This window comes from Amblyomma maculatum, chromosome 7, assembly GCF_055883805.1.
Source record: "Amblyomma maculatum isolate TAMU_Amacu chromosome 7, ASM5588380v1, whole genome shotgun sequence".
In the NCBI taxonomy this organism is placed as follows: domain Eukaryota; kingdom Metazoa; phylum Arthropoda; class Arachnida; order Ixodida; family Ixodidae; genus Amblyomma; species Amblyomma maculatum.
Genome location: NC_139350.1, coordinates 33,257,023 through 33,275,297, shown reverse-complemented (window position 1 = coordinate 33,275,297; position 18,275 = coordinate 33,257,023). Strand labels below are relative to the sequence as shown.

The following is an 18,275-nucleotide window of genomic DNA, read 5'->3' as shown; positions in this document are numbered from 1 at the left end:
ACTACAAATTTAGGACAAAGCCTTTCTTTAGAGTTCTTTGCAGCACATCCCAAAAAACGAATTGCGTCTTTGCAATTGATGAAACAGGGCTAAATTGTTTCAGGCACATCGCAGAGACGGCAGTTTACAGAAAATACAAAAATATTTTTCCTATGGATCCATGTGTTAACAGGTAGAGCTTCGCTGTGTATTTTAAAGAAAAATGTTTTCGTGCAACGAGAAATCTGCATTTTGCGCACCCTCTTTAACACGTCCTAACCCTTAAGACCAAATTATAAAGAACGATACAGCGGTGACGGAAAAATCTTTGCTATCAATTCCTTGTATAGACTATTGCGCCAAACAGAATATAAGTACTCCTTCGAGAATTGTGCTGTCAAAAACTGCACCGAAGCATAAACTTCCTGCATAAATCCTAATAACTGTGGGCGGTCAGTAAAAGCTGAAGAAACCTCTGTCACGAAGCAGATTTATGGAATTAACTTGTAGGAATGCTCTAATAATCGGATGTGAACAATCACGAAAAAAAAAGAAACGGGCAACTAACTGCCGTACATACAGATGAACTAAGCCGAGCCCCCCTGCACAAACAGGTCTGAAAAGGCTATCCCGTCGAATTTGTTCAAAATTGGATTACCAAATAAACATGGCAAATATTCAGTGAAAACGCTGAATGTAATGGCTAGCACAGTGGAGAACCTGAAGCACATAATACATTTTTGTCGCCAAAAACATGTTGAAGGTCTGAACCCGGCCGAATATTGAAAGCCGATAGTTGACTAATGTATTCGCATAATGCTGGACAACTGGAACGCGCTCTTTCCAGTAATTTGCACTTGACTTAAATTCATGCTGGGGAACGCCCAGATATTTAGGGGGCACACATGACCATTCAACTCCTACATATAGGGGCGGTGTTGAGCCCCGCGAACCAAACAAAAGGCCGAGACTCTTAGAGTGTATTTATCTGAGCACCAGAAACATTGCGATTTTGTTCTATGCTGGATATACCTTTTTCTGTGCTTGGTTTGTCAGTGCATAAAAACGCAAGACATCCGCATATACAAGCGCTCTAACCTCATTTCTAAGGAGAGGGAAGCCATCGATACTACAGTTATGTAAAACACTCAAAGTGGCTCCAAGTAAAGAGAAAAAAGTAGCGGAGACATCGGACAGCCTTGCTTCACAGAAGAGTTATTGGTACGGGGCTTGATAGAAGGCCATTTACAATTAGACGAGTCGAACAATTTCTATAGCAAAGTTTCACGTTATTCAGTACTACCGAACCAACATTCGCTCGTTACAGCAAGGAAAACAGGAAAGAATGACAAACTCGATCAAATGCTTTTGCGAAGTCGACCTGAAGTAAAGCGACCTAATCATGAGAGCAGGAGCGCGATTCGAGGATTCTGCGCGCAATATGTACATTACTTTGTATCTCACGGCCCCTCAAGCCGCACGTCTGGTGAGGGCCAATGAGAACCGACATTGCGAACTGTAGGCGATTTGATAAAATTTTGGCGAAATTCTTGTAATCCACATTTGCCAGTGTGATTGGTCTATAGCCTTCCACTGAGCGTAATTTTTCTTCATCAGTACTCTTTGGAATTACGACTGTGTGTCATTTTGTAAAAGTCTCGGGAAGGGCTTCTAGATCAAACTCATCACGAAGACATCTCGCAGGATAGGAGCAAGAACAGTTTTAAAAGCGTTGTAAAATTCAGAGAAAATGCCATCATGACCAGGCGTTTTTGAGAGAGGTAATTGATCAATGGCCACTTCTACCTCTTGCTGCTTGAAAGAGCTACAAATTACACAACAATCATCTTCTGATAAAGGGGTCACCAGGGATGTGAAACGTGAGATAATGTCAAAATTTTTTACTGAGGGAGTGGCACTAAACACATCGAATATTATTTCACGAATGCGGACGTAACCTCATTCGTACTCGTAACCAATATGCCATTACGCAATAATCCCGGAATCAGCTTTGCAGTCGCATGATGACGTTCATCAAGCAAAGCTTGCCGCGTCGGTCGTTCGCAGTTCAAAGCATGCTTGACACGAGATCGAATTAAGGCACCCCTGTATAGTTCCGCATCATGCCTCTGTAATTCACTTTTGACACTAGCAATTTCGTCCGTATATGATCCAGGGGATTCACATTCTAGTTCATACAGGTTACACCAGATTTATTAAGTGCCTCCTCCTGATGCTTTCTGTAGAAAGATCTAACTGAGTCAAGCTCAATTGCTATCGCACGTACTTCCTGCTTGAACATTTCCCAAGCGGCGAACAATGATGATTTCTGGAAAAACATGATTGGAGCTGTGAGCGTACACGAATGATAAATTCTTGGTCATTTACTAGCGATGAGTTTAACTTTCAAAGTTCCCACTGCGGCCTAAACTTTGAATGGTCATTGCCACCGAACCGGGCTACTACCATGCAAATGATCAGAAAACGAAACCGGTATAGTTTCGCAAACAAGCCAGCGGGAAACTAATGTACAAGATGCATATATCCGATCTAGACGAGCGTGCGAACGCCCCTGAATGTGGGTGAACGATCTTGAAGCACGGCAGGACATCCCTGTGTCAACCAGTCCCGCATCTTCTGTAACACGGAACAAATTTTCACCGCTGTCACTGCGTGCGTCTGGAATAGAACGATCTATGGGGTTGCAAACACAGTTGAAATCGCCCATTAGCACAAGTTGTCGGTCACAGTCATGTAAGCTGGCTATGCTTTCAAAAAACTTATGCGCTGATTCACAATTGCAAGCATAAACATTAATTATCCGCCATGGCTTCCTAAAGAGTAGAATATCGCAACATATCAACCGGACCTCGGCGTCATTATTATAAGTTAGACCAGAACGAAGCAGCCTATTTCGCAGAAACAGAAAGCACCTTGCCGACAAGCCCACAGCATGCGCAACAATGACATTAAAATCTGCCAAAAAGGGCTGTAGCGCCCTCTCGGTTTCCTCCTCTCTCTATATATTCGTCTCTTGGACTGCCACAATATCTAGACGCCTGCTGTGCAAAAGTCGGCGAAGTTGCATCTGTCTCTGGCGAGACCTAAGACCCCGTACATTGAGTTGCAAGCACTATCTCTTCAGAGACCGCCATGGTGACAGACAGTTCTGCCTACAATTCCATTTGGCTTTCGGAAGACGGCGAAGCCGCTTCCGAACCCCCTCCAGGCCTCCTCGGCCGCGAACACCGGCACTTCCCTTTGTGCTTCGACGCTCCACCGCGACGAGGATGCTTGTTGCCAGCTTGATCTTTCTCCTCACTGGACGCGGAGGCACATGATGCACGGCATTTCAAGACTGGCGCGCACAATTTCAAAGTACCAATGAGTAAAATAGTTAAGTCACTCAATTAGGGTGACGTCAAGGATGTGACATCACTCACCTGCCGTCAGTTCCCAGCAAACCACAAACATCCTTGGGACATCTAAAAAATGTAGAGCACTGGATCTTTGACAGGTCTAGTAGATATCCAGATTTGTCCACCCGACATTATACTAACATGCAGTGGACCATCGGAAGCTCATCCGGAACTGTAATCTGGTACGTACCGTGGACTTTCCTCATGGACATTTGAGACATGTTATAGACATTCAGTTTAAGCCAAAGGACGCTAGATCTGACCTTCCTGTAGCTGTTATTGTCACCAAAGACCTGTATTTTGATTCGACACTAAAGGCCATATATCTGCAGGCAATAACTACTCACATTGAGACGCATAGTTTCAGCTACGCACGCTTTCATCTTGGCAGGAAGCTCGATCTTGCTTCAAAGCGACACACAGAAGAGGGATATCCCAACGTGCACGCTTTTTGGCGACACATAATTAGTCAGCAGTTATATTTTATAAATGAACCTAAGTTAAAATATGAGCTTAGCTGCCTTTAAATTTTTAATCGGATCGTGCAGACTTAAAAAATGTCACATTGCAAGCAGATGTGTGTAGGAGGGCAGTTTAACAGCTGCGGCAAATTTGGTGACTATCTAATCATGGATTGAAACATTGCTTAAAATGGCATCCAGCAGCAAAATGAAGTCAATAAGGTTGGGTAGAACTGTTTATTGAAACTTTGCAACAAAACAAGCTAAAAATCAAACTAATATACATATATATTTGGAAAGTATCTAATCGACTTTGACAATGTTGACCTTTAAAACAAATGGCTACAAAAATAATGGAATAAACATGTCTTAGAGAAATGACTAGAAGAGTGACCAGATAAACGCATCAAGGAAAAGGTGTAATGTTACACAAAACAGTCTGCACCAGAAGACAAAACTAAAGCCGTTAGAACAAAAAATGAGAACACTAAAAAAAAAAACATACAATAAAAGGCAAAAATGCATTCAAGGAAACGAGCTGCTATCAAAAATGGTCTGCACCTGTCAGACAAAACTAAAGCCCACAAAAGAAAATTGGGAAAAAACAAAAAAATAACTGTTACAAAAAATAGTCTGCACCTCAAACAAAATTAAAGCTCTAAGAAAAAAATTTAAAACATTAAAAGAACTCAAATAAAATATTAAAGAAAGGCAAAAAAGTGACATTCCAGAGAAAAAGCTACTACATAACATAGGCTGCACCTGTAAGACAAAACTAACTAAAGGCCTGAGTAAAAAAGTGAAAAAAAAAAAAAACATTAAACGAGGCAAAAAACGACATCCAAGAAAAAAAGCTGTTACAAAAATGGTCTGTACCTCTAAACCAAAACTAAAGCCCTAAGAACAAAATTTAAAACATTAAAAGAGCTCAAATAAGATACAAAAAAAAGGCAAAAAAGAGACATCCAAGGAAAAGAGCTGTTACACAAAATGGTCTACACCTTAAGACAAAATGAAGGCCCGAGTAAAAAATTTGAAAACATAAAACTCATACATTAAAGGCAAAATAAAATACCCTGCAGTCTTTAAGAGTCCACAAGAGATCAGACAAAAATAAAGACATCATTTTTACACTGAAATAAATTTTAAATCATAGTTCTGAAGTATGCGCTTTTTTCATACACAATAAAAGAAATTAAAAACATGAAATTAATATGCAACAAAAGCGTCCCAGCATTGCTGAAGCCAATTTCAGACACCTAGAACATACATATAGAGAGTCTCTCTCTCAGATGTCCAGAGTGCTTATGATGTGAGCTCACACACGGCATGCTTGCGTGCACAGAATAGTGGCCTGGGCTGAAGAACTCCTCTCCCTTGGGGCCAACTGGTTGGGTGCTAGCCTGTGCCTGAAGAACTCTCACTTGGGACGAACTTGTTGGGTGCCGGTGTGAGCAAGCTAAATAAACAAAATGTATTTTAGTATTTTAATTGTGGGTCCAAGCAAGCTAATTGAGTGCTTTGAGGGTGCAATAAAAGCCTACAGGGGTACCTTTAAGCTTCTTTCAGTATTTAATTAGGGCTATTGAAGGATCATTCATTGTGTCCTCTCAGCACAACCGAATTTTTACAGTAATAAACACGCAACTTTAAATAAGTAGGTTGTCATGTGAGTTGCGAGTACTTTAGCACTCAAAGACAAGCAAGAAGTGCAAAAAATGCTCACGTATCAAGGTAGAAGATAAAATTAAGGAAGATTATTTGGTTTGTGGGTGTATAACGTCCCAAAGTGGCTCAAGATATGAGATGTTATAGTTGAGGGCTCCAGAGTGATTTCCACCACCTGGGGTTCTTTAACGTGCACTGACATTGCACAGCACACGGGTGCCGTACTTTTCGCCTCCATCGAAAAGCTGCCGCTGAGGTCGGGATTCAATCCCGCATCCTTGGGAACAGTAGTTGAGCGCTGCAACGACTGCGCCACCCAGCGGGCTTGCATCCTGTATGTTAGTGCAGTGCAACGATGGCACTTTTTCCTTATCTGTTAATGTGTACTTGTCCAATTCCTTGAAGTTAGAGTTTAAACCACAGGAATCTATTTTGTAGCTCATTTTAAAACAGCACACAGCTAAGTTCCAGTTATTTATGTGCACATAAGGAACTGATGAATACCCAAAAGCTCACTGAACCCACCTTTCCTGAGCTGTCCCTGTGCCTTGCAGGAGCGTGGCGCAACCAGTCTTTAATGGCAGTTTCTGCCGTGAAGTCGCTGCAGTTAAACACTGCTTTAACAGCATCTGAAAAAAAAAAAATAAGAGAAAATGTGCCTACGGGTTTTGTCTATTTCAACAAAATATCAAAGTTAGCAACGCGTTGAAGCTGGCATTAATTCCAACATAGGTTTCCATGTTACAAGTGGTGACCCATCAAAAAACAAGCGACATTTTCATGTGAGTTACCATCTTCTCGCAGACTCTTATGGTAGTCACGCAGGCTTAGTACCAAGACATATTGAGCTTATGTTGTGGCCTGTGCAAGCAGCCTATAACCTACACATTTAACAGTGAAATTCGCATCTTTGATGAACGCTAGTTACAGCTAACAAGCTGCTTATTACAAAATGGCTTTCTTTAAAATATTAAACAGGTATGCATCGTCATACCAAGATACCTCATTTGCTTTAAGGCTCTTTCATTCGTGCAGCAACTAAGAATGAAATCAAGTAATATCAGCATGTTCTTAAATATTTTTGCAAGGTATGCTGGCCTAATTTCGTAATGAGTTGAAAAAGAAAGTAATGCAATGAACAGGTATGTAAAGAGGAATATGTTCATTCTGTTCATGTCATGTTTCACTAATTCTTTTTTTTTTTTCCGAGAAATAATGGCCTGGGATTTAATCATGGGGAGAGCACCAGTTACCCATCATTCATCTCATTTGCCACATTAAGAAAAAAAAACAGTAGTAACTGGTCAGCTATGAACTCACAGATTAAATGTTTCTTTCAAGTATGCCACAAAAGCCTTTCTTTTAAATAAAAAAATTGTTTCTGGCACCGTGCTGAAATGAGAACACGGCACTACATTATAAGGGACAGCTCTACAGTAAGCAGACAAGCAGAAATCATGCAACGCACACAGGAAACAAAAACGAGGACAAATGTGTAAATTATGATTAACAGCCAAATAATGAGCTCTAAACTTTTCAGCTGCAATTAAGTTTGGTTAATAGAGTTTAACTTCCCAATTACAGTTAGGCTATGTAAGAGGGGTTCCAGAATGTAGGACTCCAGAAATTTCAAAAACCTAGAGCTCTTCTACATGCACTGACATAGAACAGTCAACAGGTGCCTTGCTATTCACCTGTATTGAAAAGCAGATGTAGTGGCAGGGATAAAACCCATGTCCTTTGAACCAGCAGCCGATTGCCTTAACTACAGAGCTCCACAGCCGGGTGCAAAATTCTGTTTCTTCTTGGTCATTAAAAATTATCACACAACCTTCATAATCTATGATACGTAGCAGCCTTGCTAGCATTTGCCATATCTTCGATTATGGTATACAAACAACAAAAAGACATTGCATAAACTAAATTCTCACTGTAACTATGAGACGTGTGCGCCAACATCAATAAGTGTGCGCCAATATGCCCAAGTAGTATCACAAGATCTCTGGCAGTAACAGTAACTGAAACCATGTGTTTACAAACACCTCAGCCAAAGATGCCAAACGTCGCAATAGCTAAAAATACATCACCAGATCATGAATACGTGCAAAGGCACCCTAGTTTGCAGCCCTACTATTAAAAAAGAAAATGCACACATCTTAGCCCATAGCAACATAGCACAGGCTCACATAGTCGGCCATAGACCTCGCATGTTTACAAAGTGATCGAGGTGGTGCTGCAGTCTAAATCCCGCGGTAGGCAAAAAGCATGGGAGCGGCAGTGTGGCCAAGCTTGTCAAGAACGTGTTATTGTTATTGTAATGTGCGGTAGTCTTTTTGGCAGAGCTAACCATGCATGTGCTCAGGGGGTTTACATGAACACGACAAAAGTCGAGCCGGGTCCCCTTTTAGAGAAAGGGCAAAACGTAGAGGAAGAGAGCAAAACACCAAACACTCGTCTCCCATTCAAATTCAAAACTTGCTCTTTCTTTTGAATAATCGACTCGACAATCATTCTCTGAAGTTTGTGTACACAAGGCATAAGCAGTGAGGGCAAAAGCAATACATGGAAAAACTCCTAATACACTGCGTGCAGCGTCCGATCCCGGGTACCATATTGTACAAACAGAGTGGTTCAAGGCGCACAAGCGAAGCGCTGCTGCCCGGCAGGAGAAACGAGCAACGTTGTTAACTTTTGGTGTTTTTGCCGAGCAAATTAACCCCCAGAACACGTCGAGAACTGCAAAGCTTCAGGTGCTTACAACTACTCGAGTAAGTAGACGGTGATTGTTCTCGCTCGTAAACAGCGCGCGCAAACCAGTTGCAAAGCTATCCGCTGGAAGCCACTCTCGGGTTATTCACAGTGAGCGGTAAATGAGCATCGTTGGTAAACACTCAGCCCCTCACTAGCGTCGAGCGGCTTTTAGGTAAGCATAGCAAACAGTAGCAATGGCAGTGCGCCTTACCGCACAAATTTGACTATCCTTGCGTTATTCATTGAAATCACGCTGCGTCTTTGTTGTATCTGCTCTGTTCATGGGTGGCTGTTAGCATTAACGTTCGCTTTCGCATTACGGGTATTCTCGCTTTCAGTTGTGTTACAATTGCAAGCTGCAGCAGTTGCAGTGGTTCCGTACCTAGGGCGACCCAGTTCAATCCTGGCCACCGGCTACGAGTCTATATGTCGATCGGCGGTGCTGAACCCCATGACTCACATTCAGAATTAGCCGCTGTGAAGGCAACCCGCTGTTTACGATGACCTTTGTTGACAAGAAACTTATGGATGCTTACTAAACTTCTCTTTCTGTACCTTGTGGCACATGCCACGGCAAGGCAACTAGTCGGCATGGTGTTTTTTTTTTTCGGCAGCACCGAACCAGCAAACCGCCCCGCAATCACGGTAGGCAAAAGCGTCTGAAATGTTGTTTTGCCAACCACACGAAAGTTACTGACAATGACAGCGCCACTGCATGCACCTTCATGACAAATCCGGAGTGAAGGAGATCTATAAAATTTTTGCTTGACATTGAGATTCTTGGCTTGACTTACCAACAATGCACTTGGACACAGTGAGGCAGCTGAAGGGCTGCTTTCCTTTCTTTCCATGCCAGGAAAATGATGCCGCTAGCTTGTCAGTCATAATGGTCCGCAGGATCCTCCTCGTGCATGATTCCGCATTTGTTCCTCCTATGCTGGAGAACTGGTGAACCTATGAAGTTTGAATAAAAATTGTTTTGAACAAAAAACAAAATTTTGTCAGGAGCAAAAGTGCACGCAACATAAAAAAAGCAAGAACACCTTAACATTTGGATGAAAGTCCAGTTGGAACATTACCTGGAAAAAAGTACAAAGCAGTAGATAGCCGCAGCGTGAATTACTAGTTAATGCATGCTGAAACCGTTGTCATTCATAGTTAAGGACAAGATATTTTGTGCAAAAAATTCAGTCATCAAAGCCGGGTTTTGCCCAGTGACTTTGGGATCGGTAGCTAAGCATCATAACTACAGCACCACAGCAGTTGAGAATTTTAGCAACATCAGGACTTCCGGTGCTGTAACACCTGCAGATACAATTCACAAAAAAAGAAACATCAGAATATGTATATATATATATATATATATATATATATATATTATATCTACCTTTAAGGCAAACGAGGCTGTACATCCGCCCTAAACTTAGTAAAATGGTATGAAGTACATATCATCTTCGACAAGAACTAAAACTGAGAATGAAAACACAGTTATGCTACACGAAAGATCAAGTGAAGTATCAGTACCTTACTAGAAACTGTGGCCAAGCCAAACTGGTCAATGGCTTTGAAAAGAGCTAATACACATAAAAAAAATTCACAACAGGCTCTTTGGAGGCCTGGTACAATAATTTAAAAGCTGTATAAGCTTAAGTGCTTGTGTGAATCTTTTATAAAGACTAAATGCACATGGCAGAGCAAAGATAGATGATTACAAAAATAAAAAATAAAGGCAAACTTACAAGGGCTTCTCTGCTGGCTTCCGTTAGGCTGCTGTCAAAGCACTGCAGGTCTTTTAAATCATCAAACTGCTCTGAGATAACATTTTCATAGGTTCCGGTGTTGTTCTGCTTGCTGACTCTGCAGGCTAATGCAGTTAATATTTCCCCCTGCTGCTGTTGTATGATCCTCAGTACGCTTAGACGTGTAAGTACTTCTCGCTGAAATTCTGTAAAACAAAAAGGGCTTTTTACTGAAACGAAACTATGAGCCAGATAAAGACTTCTGCTAAACTAAGAACTAAAAGTTTTGGCTTAAATGAAACTAGTATGCACGAACTGAGAGACATTAGCCCTTTAACCAGACTGTAAAGATAAAAACGCTGTCAGTCCAATTAGATGGTCACTTTTTGTAGCCTGCAAATCTTAGCACAAGGAAGCAAAAATAGGCAAAGTGAAAGAAATGAACACAGGATTTGCATACTAAACAAATATGTTTGGTTTATGACATGTGGCCCTCTAAAGCAATCCTGGAAGTAAAGGATATGCCATAAAGGAGGGTTCAAGATAATTTTGACTGGAACAAAGGCTGACATCAAAGTACACGGGCACCTTGCATTTATGTTCAGTATAAAAATCAGCCACACCAAGAAGGCTACCAAAAAAGAAGTCACACTAAGAAAGATTTGCACCTAGGCCTAAATAAAGCTCCATATTATATTCAATCTCCTTCCTCCCTTTACAAAAAAAAGAAACAGGAAAAGCTAGCAACTTGGTAATAGAAAGTAAGAAATGGCATAGAAGATAGACATAGTGTTGATAGGCAACATCCCGTCTTTCATACCAGCGAGTGACTTTATCATGCTGCTTGGCATTTTGAGGGCAAAGATAACAGACATTTCAGGTTTCAACTAATGATTTAAACTTTTCCCAATGCTGCTACATGCAACATATGATGAAAAACATACACTGCAATTACTGAGCACTTCATAATTTTTGTGACAGAAGCAATTCTTATACCTTTGGTTATGCACTAGAAAGCATGACAATATACATAATTGATGCTGGATATTTTGGAACACTTCCAAAGGCTACTACCTTCTTCAGAAAGCCTCTCTCGGCGTCGGCTCTGCTGCTTGGCTGTTGGAGTAGGCCTGCCTGGTGCTTCATGATTGCTGCTGAAGCTTCCTGTAATACACATACAAAAAGTGCCACCAACTTACGTTAACATTACAAACCACAGTTTTTTCATGCTGCTACGGCAACTCTGGCCAAAAAGCTCCATTGCATGTGCTTTTGTGCAAACAAGACTGTGTCAAAAACCATTTCTCCAAGTATTTCACCCCAAGTAAGGTGCATAAAATTGTGCAAGAGCTTGCTCAGTGCATAAAGTACCTCGCTGCTCAATACAGGGTCCTGAATTTGAATTAATTTTGTAGCAGCCAAATTTTGATAATGGCAAAATTTCCACACACATTTCAAATTACTAAAAGCGTATACCATCTCATATCAGCAGTCCTACTAATAAGAAAAGAAGCATCGAATACTATGGATATGTTGCCCAGAAGACATTTTTAAGAGAAATGGCGTAGCTTCATCTAAAACTGATTGTAATAGTCCATTATTGGGCAAACTATTTATATGTCGTGTAATATAAGTACTGTAACAAGTTTGCTCTATACTATAATGCATGGAGTGCCTTTTCTTGTTTTGAATTACAATTCTACATTTCTGCATGCATTACCAATATAAAATTCAGAACTTCGCAATAGGTTTCCTGAACTGAGCCACCACCGTTAGTCTACATGACGTAATGTTCGATAATTTCAGGCTGTAGTAGCATCCACTACTTTTTAACAGAGAATAAGTGGTACCGTTTTTATTTTCTGTTTCTTATTTTAAAAGCATTTGCTTCATTTTTTGGAAATTCTAAATAAAAGCTCCACAGCTCTTGAAAAACACTTGATTTTCCCCGCCCGAGACAAATAAGGTGCTAGTGCAGTCATAGAATCTAAAGAATATCAAAATATAATTACCACAACTGGAGTCGTGCGTTGTTATGTTGCATTCTTCATCTAGAAAAGAAAGCAGTGACATAAGTGATAAGCATCGCTAATAAGTAATTTATATTCGATGTAACATTGCCACTGAGTATTACCTTCTTCTGAAAGGTCCATAGTGGCAGCTAAAACATGAAAAAGGAAACATTCATCAGTCACCAGGCTTTTTCATCCAAAAAGCAGCTTACATTGACTTGCTGAAGTTCCAGGGAAACTTTGAGGCGGTAGGGGTGGTTGAGAAAAGCTCACGCCACCAGCTGTAATAAAAAGTCATAAGTACTGCAGCTCTTTGCTCAAAAGTGCTTGCATTTACTTGATGTCCCAGGAAAGCTTGGTGGCGGTGTTGGTGGCTGAGAGATGTCAGCATAGCGAACTGGAATTCTCCGCTTCCTTCTTTCATCATTAGAGTCCAGGTCAGATGTGTATTCCGCTAAACTGAGCTTTCTCCGACCGTCTTCATATTTGTCTGTAAGTAAAATACAGAAAGGGGTACTATTGCTTTGGCAAATTGTCTGTTGGTATCCAGAGGCTGGATTTCTCGGTTTGTATTTTTCGACGATTTGACACTCATTAAGTGTTTATGTACTCATTTTCAGTCTTTTTTCCTTCAGGAAATATTTCATGTGCATGGATTGGCTTTTTTTCTGTAATGTAACATGGTATTGCTGTCAAAATGTGAGTTGATATATCTCCACTGATGGGACCTAGACACTGATTCATGGCAGAATGTGCCACCTTTTAGTAACCACTATGAACAATTGTGAGAGCCATTGGACTGAATGGAGGAACGTGCATAACAGTACAGGTCTCTAGCAGGTGAAGACATTGAAGAGCACTGAGTTAGTAAACAATGTTTGGTTACAAGTTCAAGCCTCCAAACATGCAAAGGTGTTTACGCGAGAAAAGTGATACCTCAAGACTTATAACCTTGCACTTTATCAAACAGTATGCAGTCTCACTATGCTGCTTACTTCCATAAATTATTCCTATCCTTTGACATATTGCAACTATTGCTTGATAACCAGTTAGCTTCTGTGTGCACATGAATACTAACCTTTTTATTGCAATCACAGAAAAATTTAAATCAAGCATAATTTAATGCTTTTTTAATTTAAACTCAGGAACCCAAACCTCACCTTGTAGTGCTTGAGATATTATGAAAAGTCTTACCGTATGTCCCCTTTACTGCAATCCGGAATGTCTCCCAGTCTGAGCCTGGTGCCTGCGCCTTCTTTATAAGTGCCATTTTGTTCCCCGGGCCGGGTGGCCAAAAGCACCTCCCGCCTACGACCCATGTTTCTGGGACAAGCTCAATGGTTTCTTCGTCAACAAATTCAACGATGCAGTACCTCATCTGAAATATGACTTCATATGGTGATCTGATGTGCACAAAAATACAAACAGAAAGACCAAAGGCTGAACAGAACGTCACACATCACAAAACGCAGACGGACATGGCCTTCAATACCACAGCATAAATAGTGGGAAGCGAAAATTCTGCTGCAATGCACCAAACATGCGAGCTGTCCGAATCACATAGCTATGTAATTGCACAGCCAAGTAAAATATAAACAATTAAAATATTATGTGAACACTACTAAGGTCAAGTTTGCAATAGCTGCTATGTTCTATGCTCTGTACCCTGTGAAATAGCTAGCTTTGTCATAAGAAAAAAAAATTTAAGCAGCACGCAACTGGAAAGAGAATAGGGATGGAAAACGCATTTAAGCAGCATGTAAAAGGGGCAAAACAACAAATTTATCCTTGTATGTCAGCCTGACAAGTTTCTGCGCATTATCAACAGGCCAGCACTTCGTAGGAGACAGTTTGCTGACAACAGCAATTCCAAGTTTAGTTGACTCAAGTGGATACTGATATAACGGCTCAACGCAACAAAACTTCTTTCCAATTATACATGGCTTTCCATCCAGCTTGCTGTGAGCAAAGTTCTCAATATGAATAATGTCATCTTTGATTTTACAACAGCTGTCACCTCGAGATAAGCTTAGAGTGAATGACTCAAACTTGACACTGGTGTACATGGGGAACTGGCACTGAGGGGGAAGGTCTCCTTGATCATGACTTCCCAAAAGAACAAACTCATCTTTCTTTCCGCCCTGAACTGATGATGATCTCACAAGTGCATTTCTTTCCTCCAGCCTGTTATAGAGCTGGCTAAGCGTACAGCCAGGCTTGCGCAGAAGCTTTTTGACAAACTGAAGGTTGTTCTCAAACGGAAAGGCAGAAAATGAATCTAGAGTGCCATGTACACGAGCATCCGCTGCAAGGTGCAACAAGCAATGAATGTTATATGACACCTCTTCGGCACCGTACAGCATTGCAAATCCTTCTACAAAATGCCTGAGAAGGCTGTCAGCATAATCCGTAAAGTCACGGCAAAGAGAGTGTGTGCTTAGAATAGTGGTAGCCACATGCAATGTCAAGAAATTTGAAAAAGCAGGTGTGGACAGCACTTCTTTCAGAATTACTGGTCCAGTGTAATGAAGCAACATTCTAAAATTCTGTGGCTTTCCAGCGATCTTTTTCATCTAGTGTTCTTGGCTTTCTGACAAACTCTTTAGGAACACATTTTTCTAATGCTGCACTCTTTGCTGCCAGGTCTTTGCGGTCTGTGGGACCAAGTCGAACAGATAATGGCCCTGAAAACCACAGGTTAACTAGTTTCCTCATTGCACCAAGGTACACCAAGTGCATCGGGTCCAAAGGCACCATGTTAATGCAATCAAGTGGAAGCTCAGTCAAAACTGATGTACCTAGATGGTGTTCTGCATCAGCTTGACTGCGGAAAGAATCGTCTGTCCTAAGTGCTGCAGGTTCAGTGGGATAAAACATTTTTCCACCGAAGTCACCCTCAACAACACATTTTGGACAACCAGAGTAGCCACTGTGTCCCTTAGTTTTGAAGATGAATGCGCGTGCTGGAGCATCACAGATGAAATGTTTGATTTCAACTTCAACTCTCTGCCTGCAGACAGTAATCCCTCTCTCAATCAACGTTCCCAACTCGAAGACAAAAGGGGATAGGAACAAATTAGCATCATTTGGTTTTGAGCCACCAGCGTAGGCACCAACTACAAATGGACCAAGCTTGTCACAGTTACTGAAGTGCACTAAGCATTGGATTGGCCATAGCTGCTGTCGCGAACTTTTTGAGAGGGGCAAGCCATCAATATTAAATGATAGGCTGGCTACTTCATGCAAGTGTGGAGCACTGAGAAGCACATCCATCAATCCTCTTTCTAGGCCAAAGTGACAGTAATGTCCAGGGGGCACCTCTTTAACATTAGCTACATGCTGAGTCCTCGGTGTCTTAAGTAGCGTGCGAGCATCCTTCGGTAGGTCTGAAAAGCAACCGTGCATTTTTAACAAAGCCAGAAGTGAGTTCAAAGATTGATGCGATATGTTTTCCTCCACCGCCCACCTTGCTAAACCTGCCACAAGGTCAGAGCCACTGTTGATGCATTCTACAATTCGCTCACAAACTTTCCCGGCCGCTCCACTCAACCCGCTAGACATCAATCCGCCGTCGTTTTCACTAGCAAGTAACTCGGGTCCAGATACGTTGCTGTCACTACTGGAATTGTCATCGCTCTCGTATGACAATCCTGAAGTCTGAAGTCCGACAGACTGAGAGGAAAATACGCCGCTACCGCAGTTCGTGACGCTCAAGCTTTCACCAGAAGTACCTGCTTCAGATGAGTAGATCGTTTCACTGGAAACACCTAATGAGTGCGACATTTTACCAGGAGAAACTTCCGCCGCAACTTCCACAGAGTCCTGTTCAATTGGGTTAGTTGGTCCCGAAAGTGAACACAAATTTTTTGAGTGAACTGAAACTTCAAAACACGCGTTTACTTCTGTCCGAGCCCTTTTCCGAACATTCGGCTTGCATTTCGGCATGGCGGGAAAAAGAAATGAAAACAACAACAAACGAACTATACCACTATACCTGTATACAAAAAATGAAATGGTTCTACTATTTCGAACTCACATCTACAGAGACAGCATGCTCAATGTATACATATTTACTGGCAGACGAATGACATTCGACCACTAGTGAAAAACGCGATGAGCGCTGGACTGCACCTAGCCACCATAACTGCACAGCTCATGCACCAAGCATGCGAATCCGCCAATTGACATGCAAAATGGCACTCCAATGCAGATTCTCAGAAAATACGTACTCTCCTTTGAGTGCGAAGAGCCGTTAGACCTTGGAAAAATGGACAAAGCCACGCCAGAGGCCAGAAGAGAGGAGAAGGCACGAGAAATGCGCTGAGGTAGCTGAGCCTTGGACTTGGATGCGCGGGAAATTGGCAGCAAGCATGAACAAGCCGCTTAGCCGTTAGTCTTGTTAGCCACCTAGTGGGATAATTCGCATGTAAAAAAATTACAAATGTTTATGTCAGCACTTTTCAGTAATTTTTCTTATAGGAAAACTATTGTATAATACTTTATTTTACTTTTATATTAAAAAAATAACTTTCTAAAATGTTTCAAAAGAATGAAACCGAAACAAAACTGCTCCGACTGTTTGTGCGCATTAAGTGCGGCAAGCGGTGCCGGCATCGTTACCGTCGTTACTATAAACTACCGGCATTCGAGAACTTAAAACGAGAAAAAAAAAACAAAGACAAAAAGTTGTTAGAAAGTAACAAAAAAAAAAACATTCCCGCCGTTATTTAGGAATTGTCCGTAGGTTTTGCGCGGAAAATCGGTGAATATTTAAAAAGTAAGGTTTCCGAAGTTTTGCAGCTCCTGCGCAGGAGCGGAACGGCCGTGGGAGTGCGCGAGATGCTTATAATTTGCGCTGCTTAGCCTAGTCCAAGACTAGTTCACATAAAGCGCGAACTTCAAAAGTAATGCTCAGCCGAATATTGTGCCACGTATGACCGCTCGCTACTTTTGGGGCAACGTAGACTAGAAGTAATACATATCACGGTCAATCACAAAAGTTAAGTCGCCATACCTGTCACAGTATATATATGGTCAAAATCCGGGTGCTTAATGACATTTTAATTTATTTGCCAATAATTTATTACAGCTATCTGATGGCAATAATTAATTTGCAGGAAGTCGCTCATGTTATTGCAATCGTATAAATTAGCTTCATGCAGAACTGCTTAAAAACAAAAAACACCACAGCCAATGTTTATTGACTCCGATGCGCAGAAATACTGCAGAGTTGTCACACACACCATGTAACCGTCCAATGCACATATATCGCACTAACTTTTAGACGTACTATAGCCGTACCGAATCATTAAACTATAGACGTGCGCAGCACATCCTCGGCGATAAAACACACCAAAAGCACCTATGGTAGATATGCAATAGATGTTAGTTTTCTCCAGGACATTTTGGACTTTGCAGGGATATCCAGGGGAGGAATCTGGTTAGCTGGGTTATGAGGACCAAGCGGGAACGAGTGCGCTTCAACCCCGTCGGGCGGCACTTCTTGCCGTCCATGAGTGACAGATGCTGCGCCTTCCCTTTCCTGTAAAGGAATTATAGAAGGCCGGTGAACTTAAATGGGCTCGACTTGGAAGCCAAGGGGAGTTTAGCTGCTGGCGAACGGCGCAGAAGACTGGAGAAATTAACTTCCTTTGATCCCGAGGCACGTATACCCAGGCATAGCAGAGCTAAGCCCTCTAGTTTTTGTATGTTTGTAAAAATTGTTTGGTGGAAATAAAACTTCCCCTTATGCATCTTCCTCTACACTGCCGATGGAGCTTGCGGCACACTTGATACGGGTAATAATTGGCAGTGGCTTAGCTAAGCTAAGCCATGGAAACATACCTCTCGCTACGTATGTCAATCAAGCAATCAATCAATTCCTTATTTCCTTCAAGAGAAGGAGAGAGGACTAAAAGTCGTGACAACGGCTTGGCTTTGCTCCAGGCTCCTTACAAGTTGGCTTTTGAACAGGTACAACCATCGTATCATTGCTCCAAAGATAAGTACAAAATATAAACAAGTGTTGCTTCCTCAAGTACACTGTAATTATTAAAATTATATATTTTTACGTAAATGAACAAAAGAACTAAATGTTACATGACAATACACGGAACATGGTCAATATGCACATCACCTATGCAAACCAGACCAAAATAATTTAATGTCAGCATTGGAAATTAATAAGCAGAACAAATTGTGCTTCTGCCAACATATTTAACGCATAAGCAAGATATTCCTTTGAGG

At 41.5% G+C, this 18,275-nt stretch overlaps 1 protein-coding gene across 1 annotated transcript; it reads right to left on the bottom strand.

The window, feature by feature from the left end:
- Positions 1-4,057: 4,057 nt before the first annotated feature.
- On the bottom strand, positions 4,058-16,527 carry LOC146182939 (uncharacterized). Its single transcript, XM_084608983.1, has 11 exons — positions 16,259-16,527; positions 13,224-13,407; positions 12,367-12,519; positions 12,242-12,310; positions 12,152-12,178; positions 12,030-12,068; positions 11,092-11,181; positions 10,018-10,223; positions 9,073-9,232; positions 6,053-6,156; positions 4,058-5,318 (listed from the first exon to the last, which is right to left on the bottom strand). The coding sequence occupies exons 2-11, from the start codon at positions 13,405-13,407 to the stop codon at positions 5,280-5,282; spliced, it is 1,071 nt and encodes a 356-aa protein (XP_084465109.1). The 5' UTR covers positions 16,259-16,527; the 3' UTR covers positions 4,058-5,279.
- Positions 16,528-18,275: the final 1,748 nt, after the last annotated feature.

What these genes read in the sequence shown, in the direction of transcription:
- LOC146182939 (XM_084608983.1), bottom strand. Translation starts at nt 13,407, where the DNA reads ATGAGGTACTGCATCGTTGAATTTGTTGACGAAGAAACCATTGAGCTT. An exon ending in TGCAGTAAAGGGGACATACG is followed by an intron (nt 12,520 to 13,223) that starts GTAAGACTTTTC and finishes TTTTACTTACAG; the next exon opens with ACAAATATGAAGACGGTCGG. An exon ending in TATGGACCTTTCAGAAGAAG is followed by an intron (nt 12,069 to 12,151) that starts GTAATACTCAGT and finishes TTTCTTTTCTAG; the next exon opens with ATGAAGAATGCAACATAACA.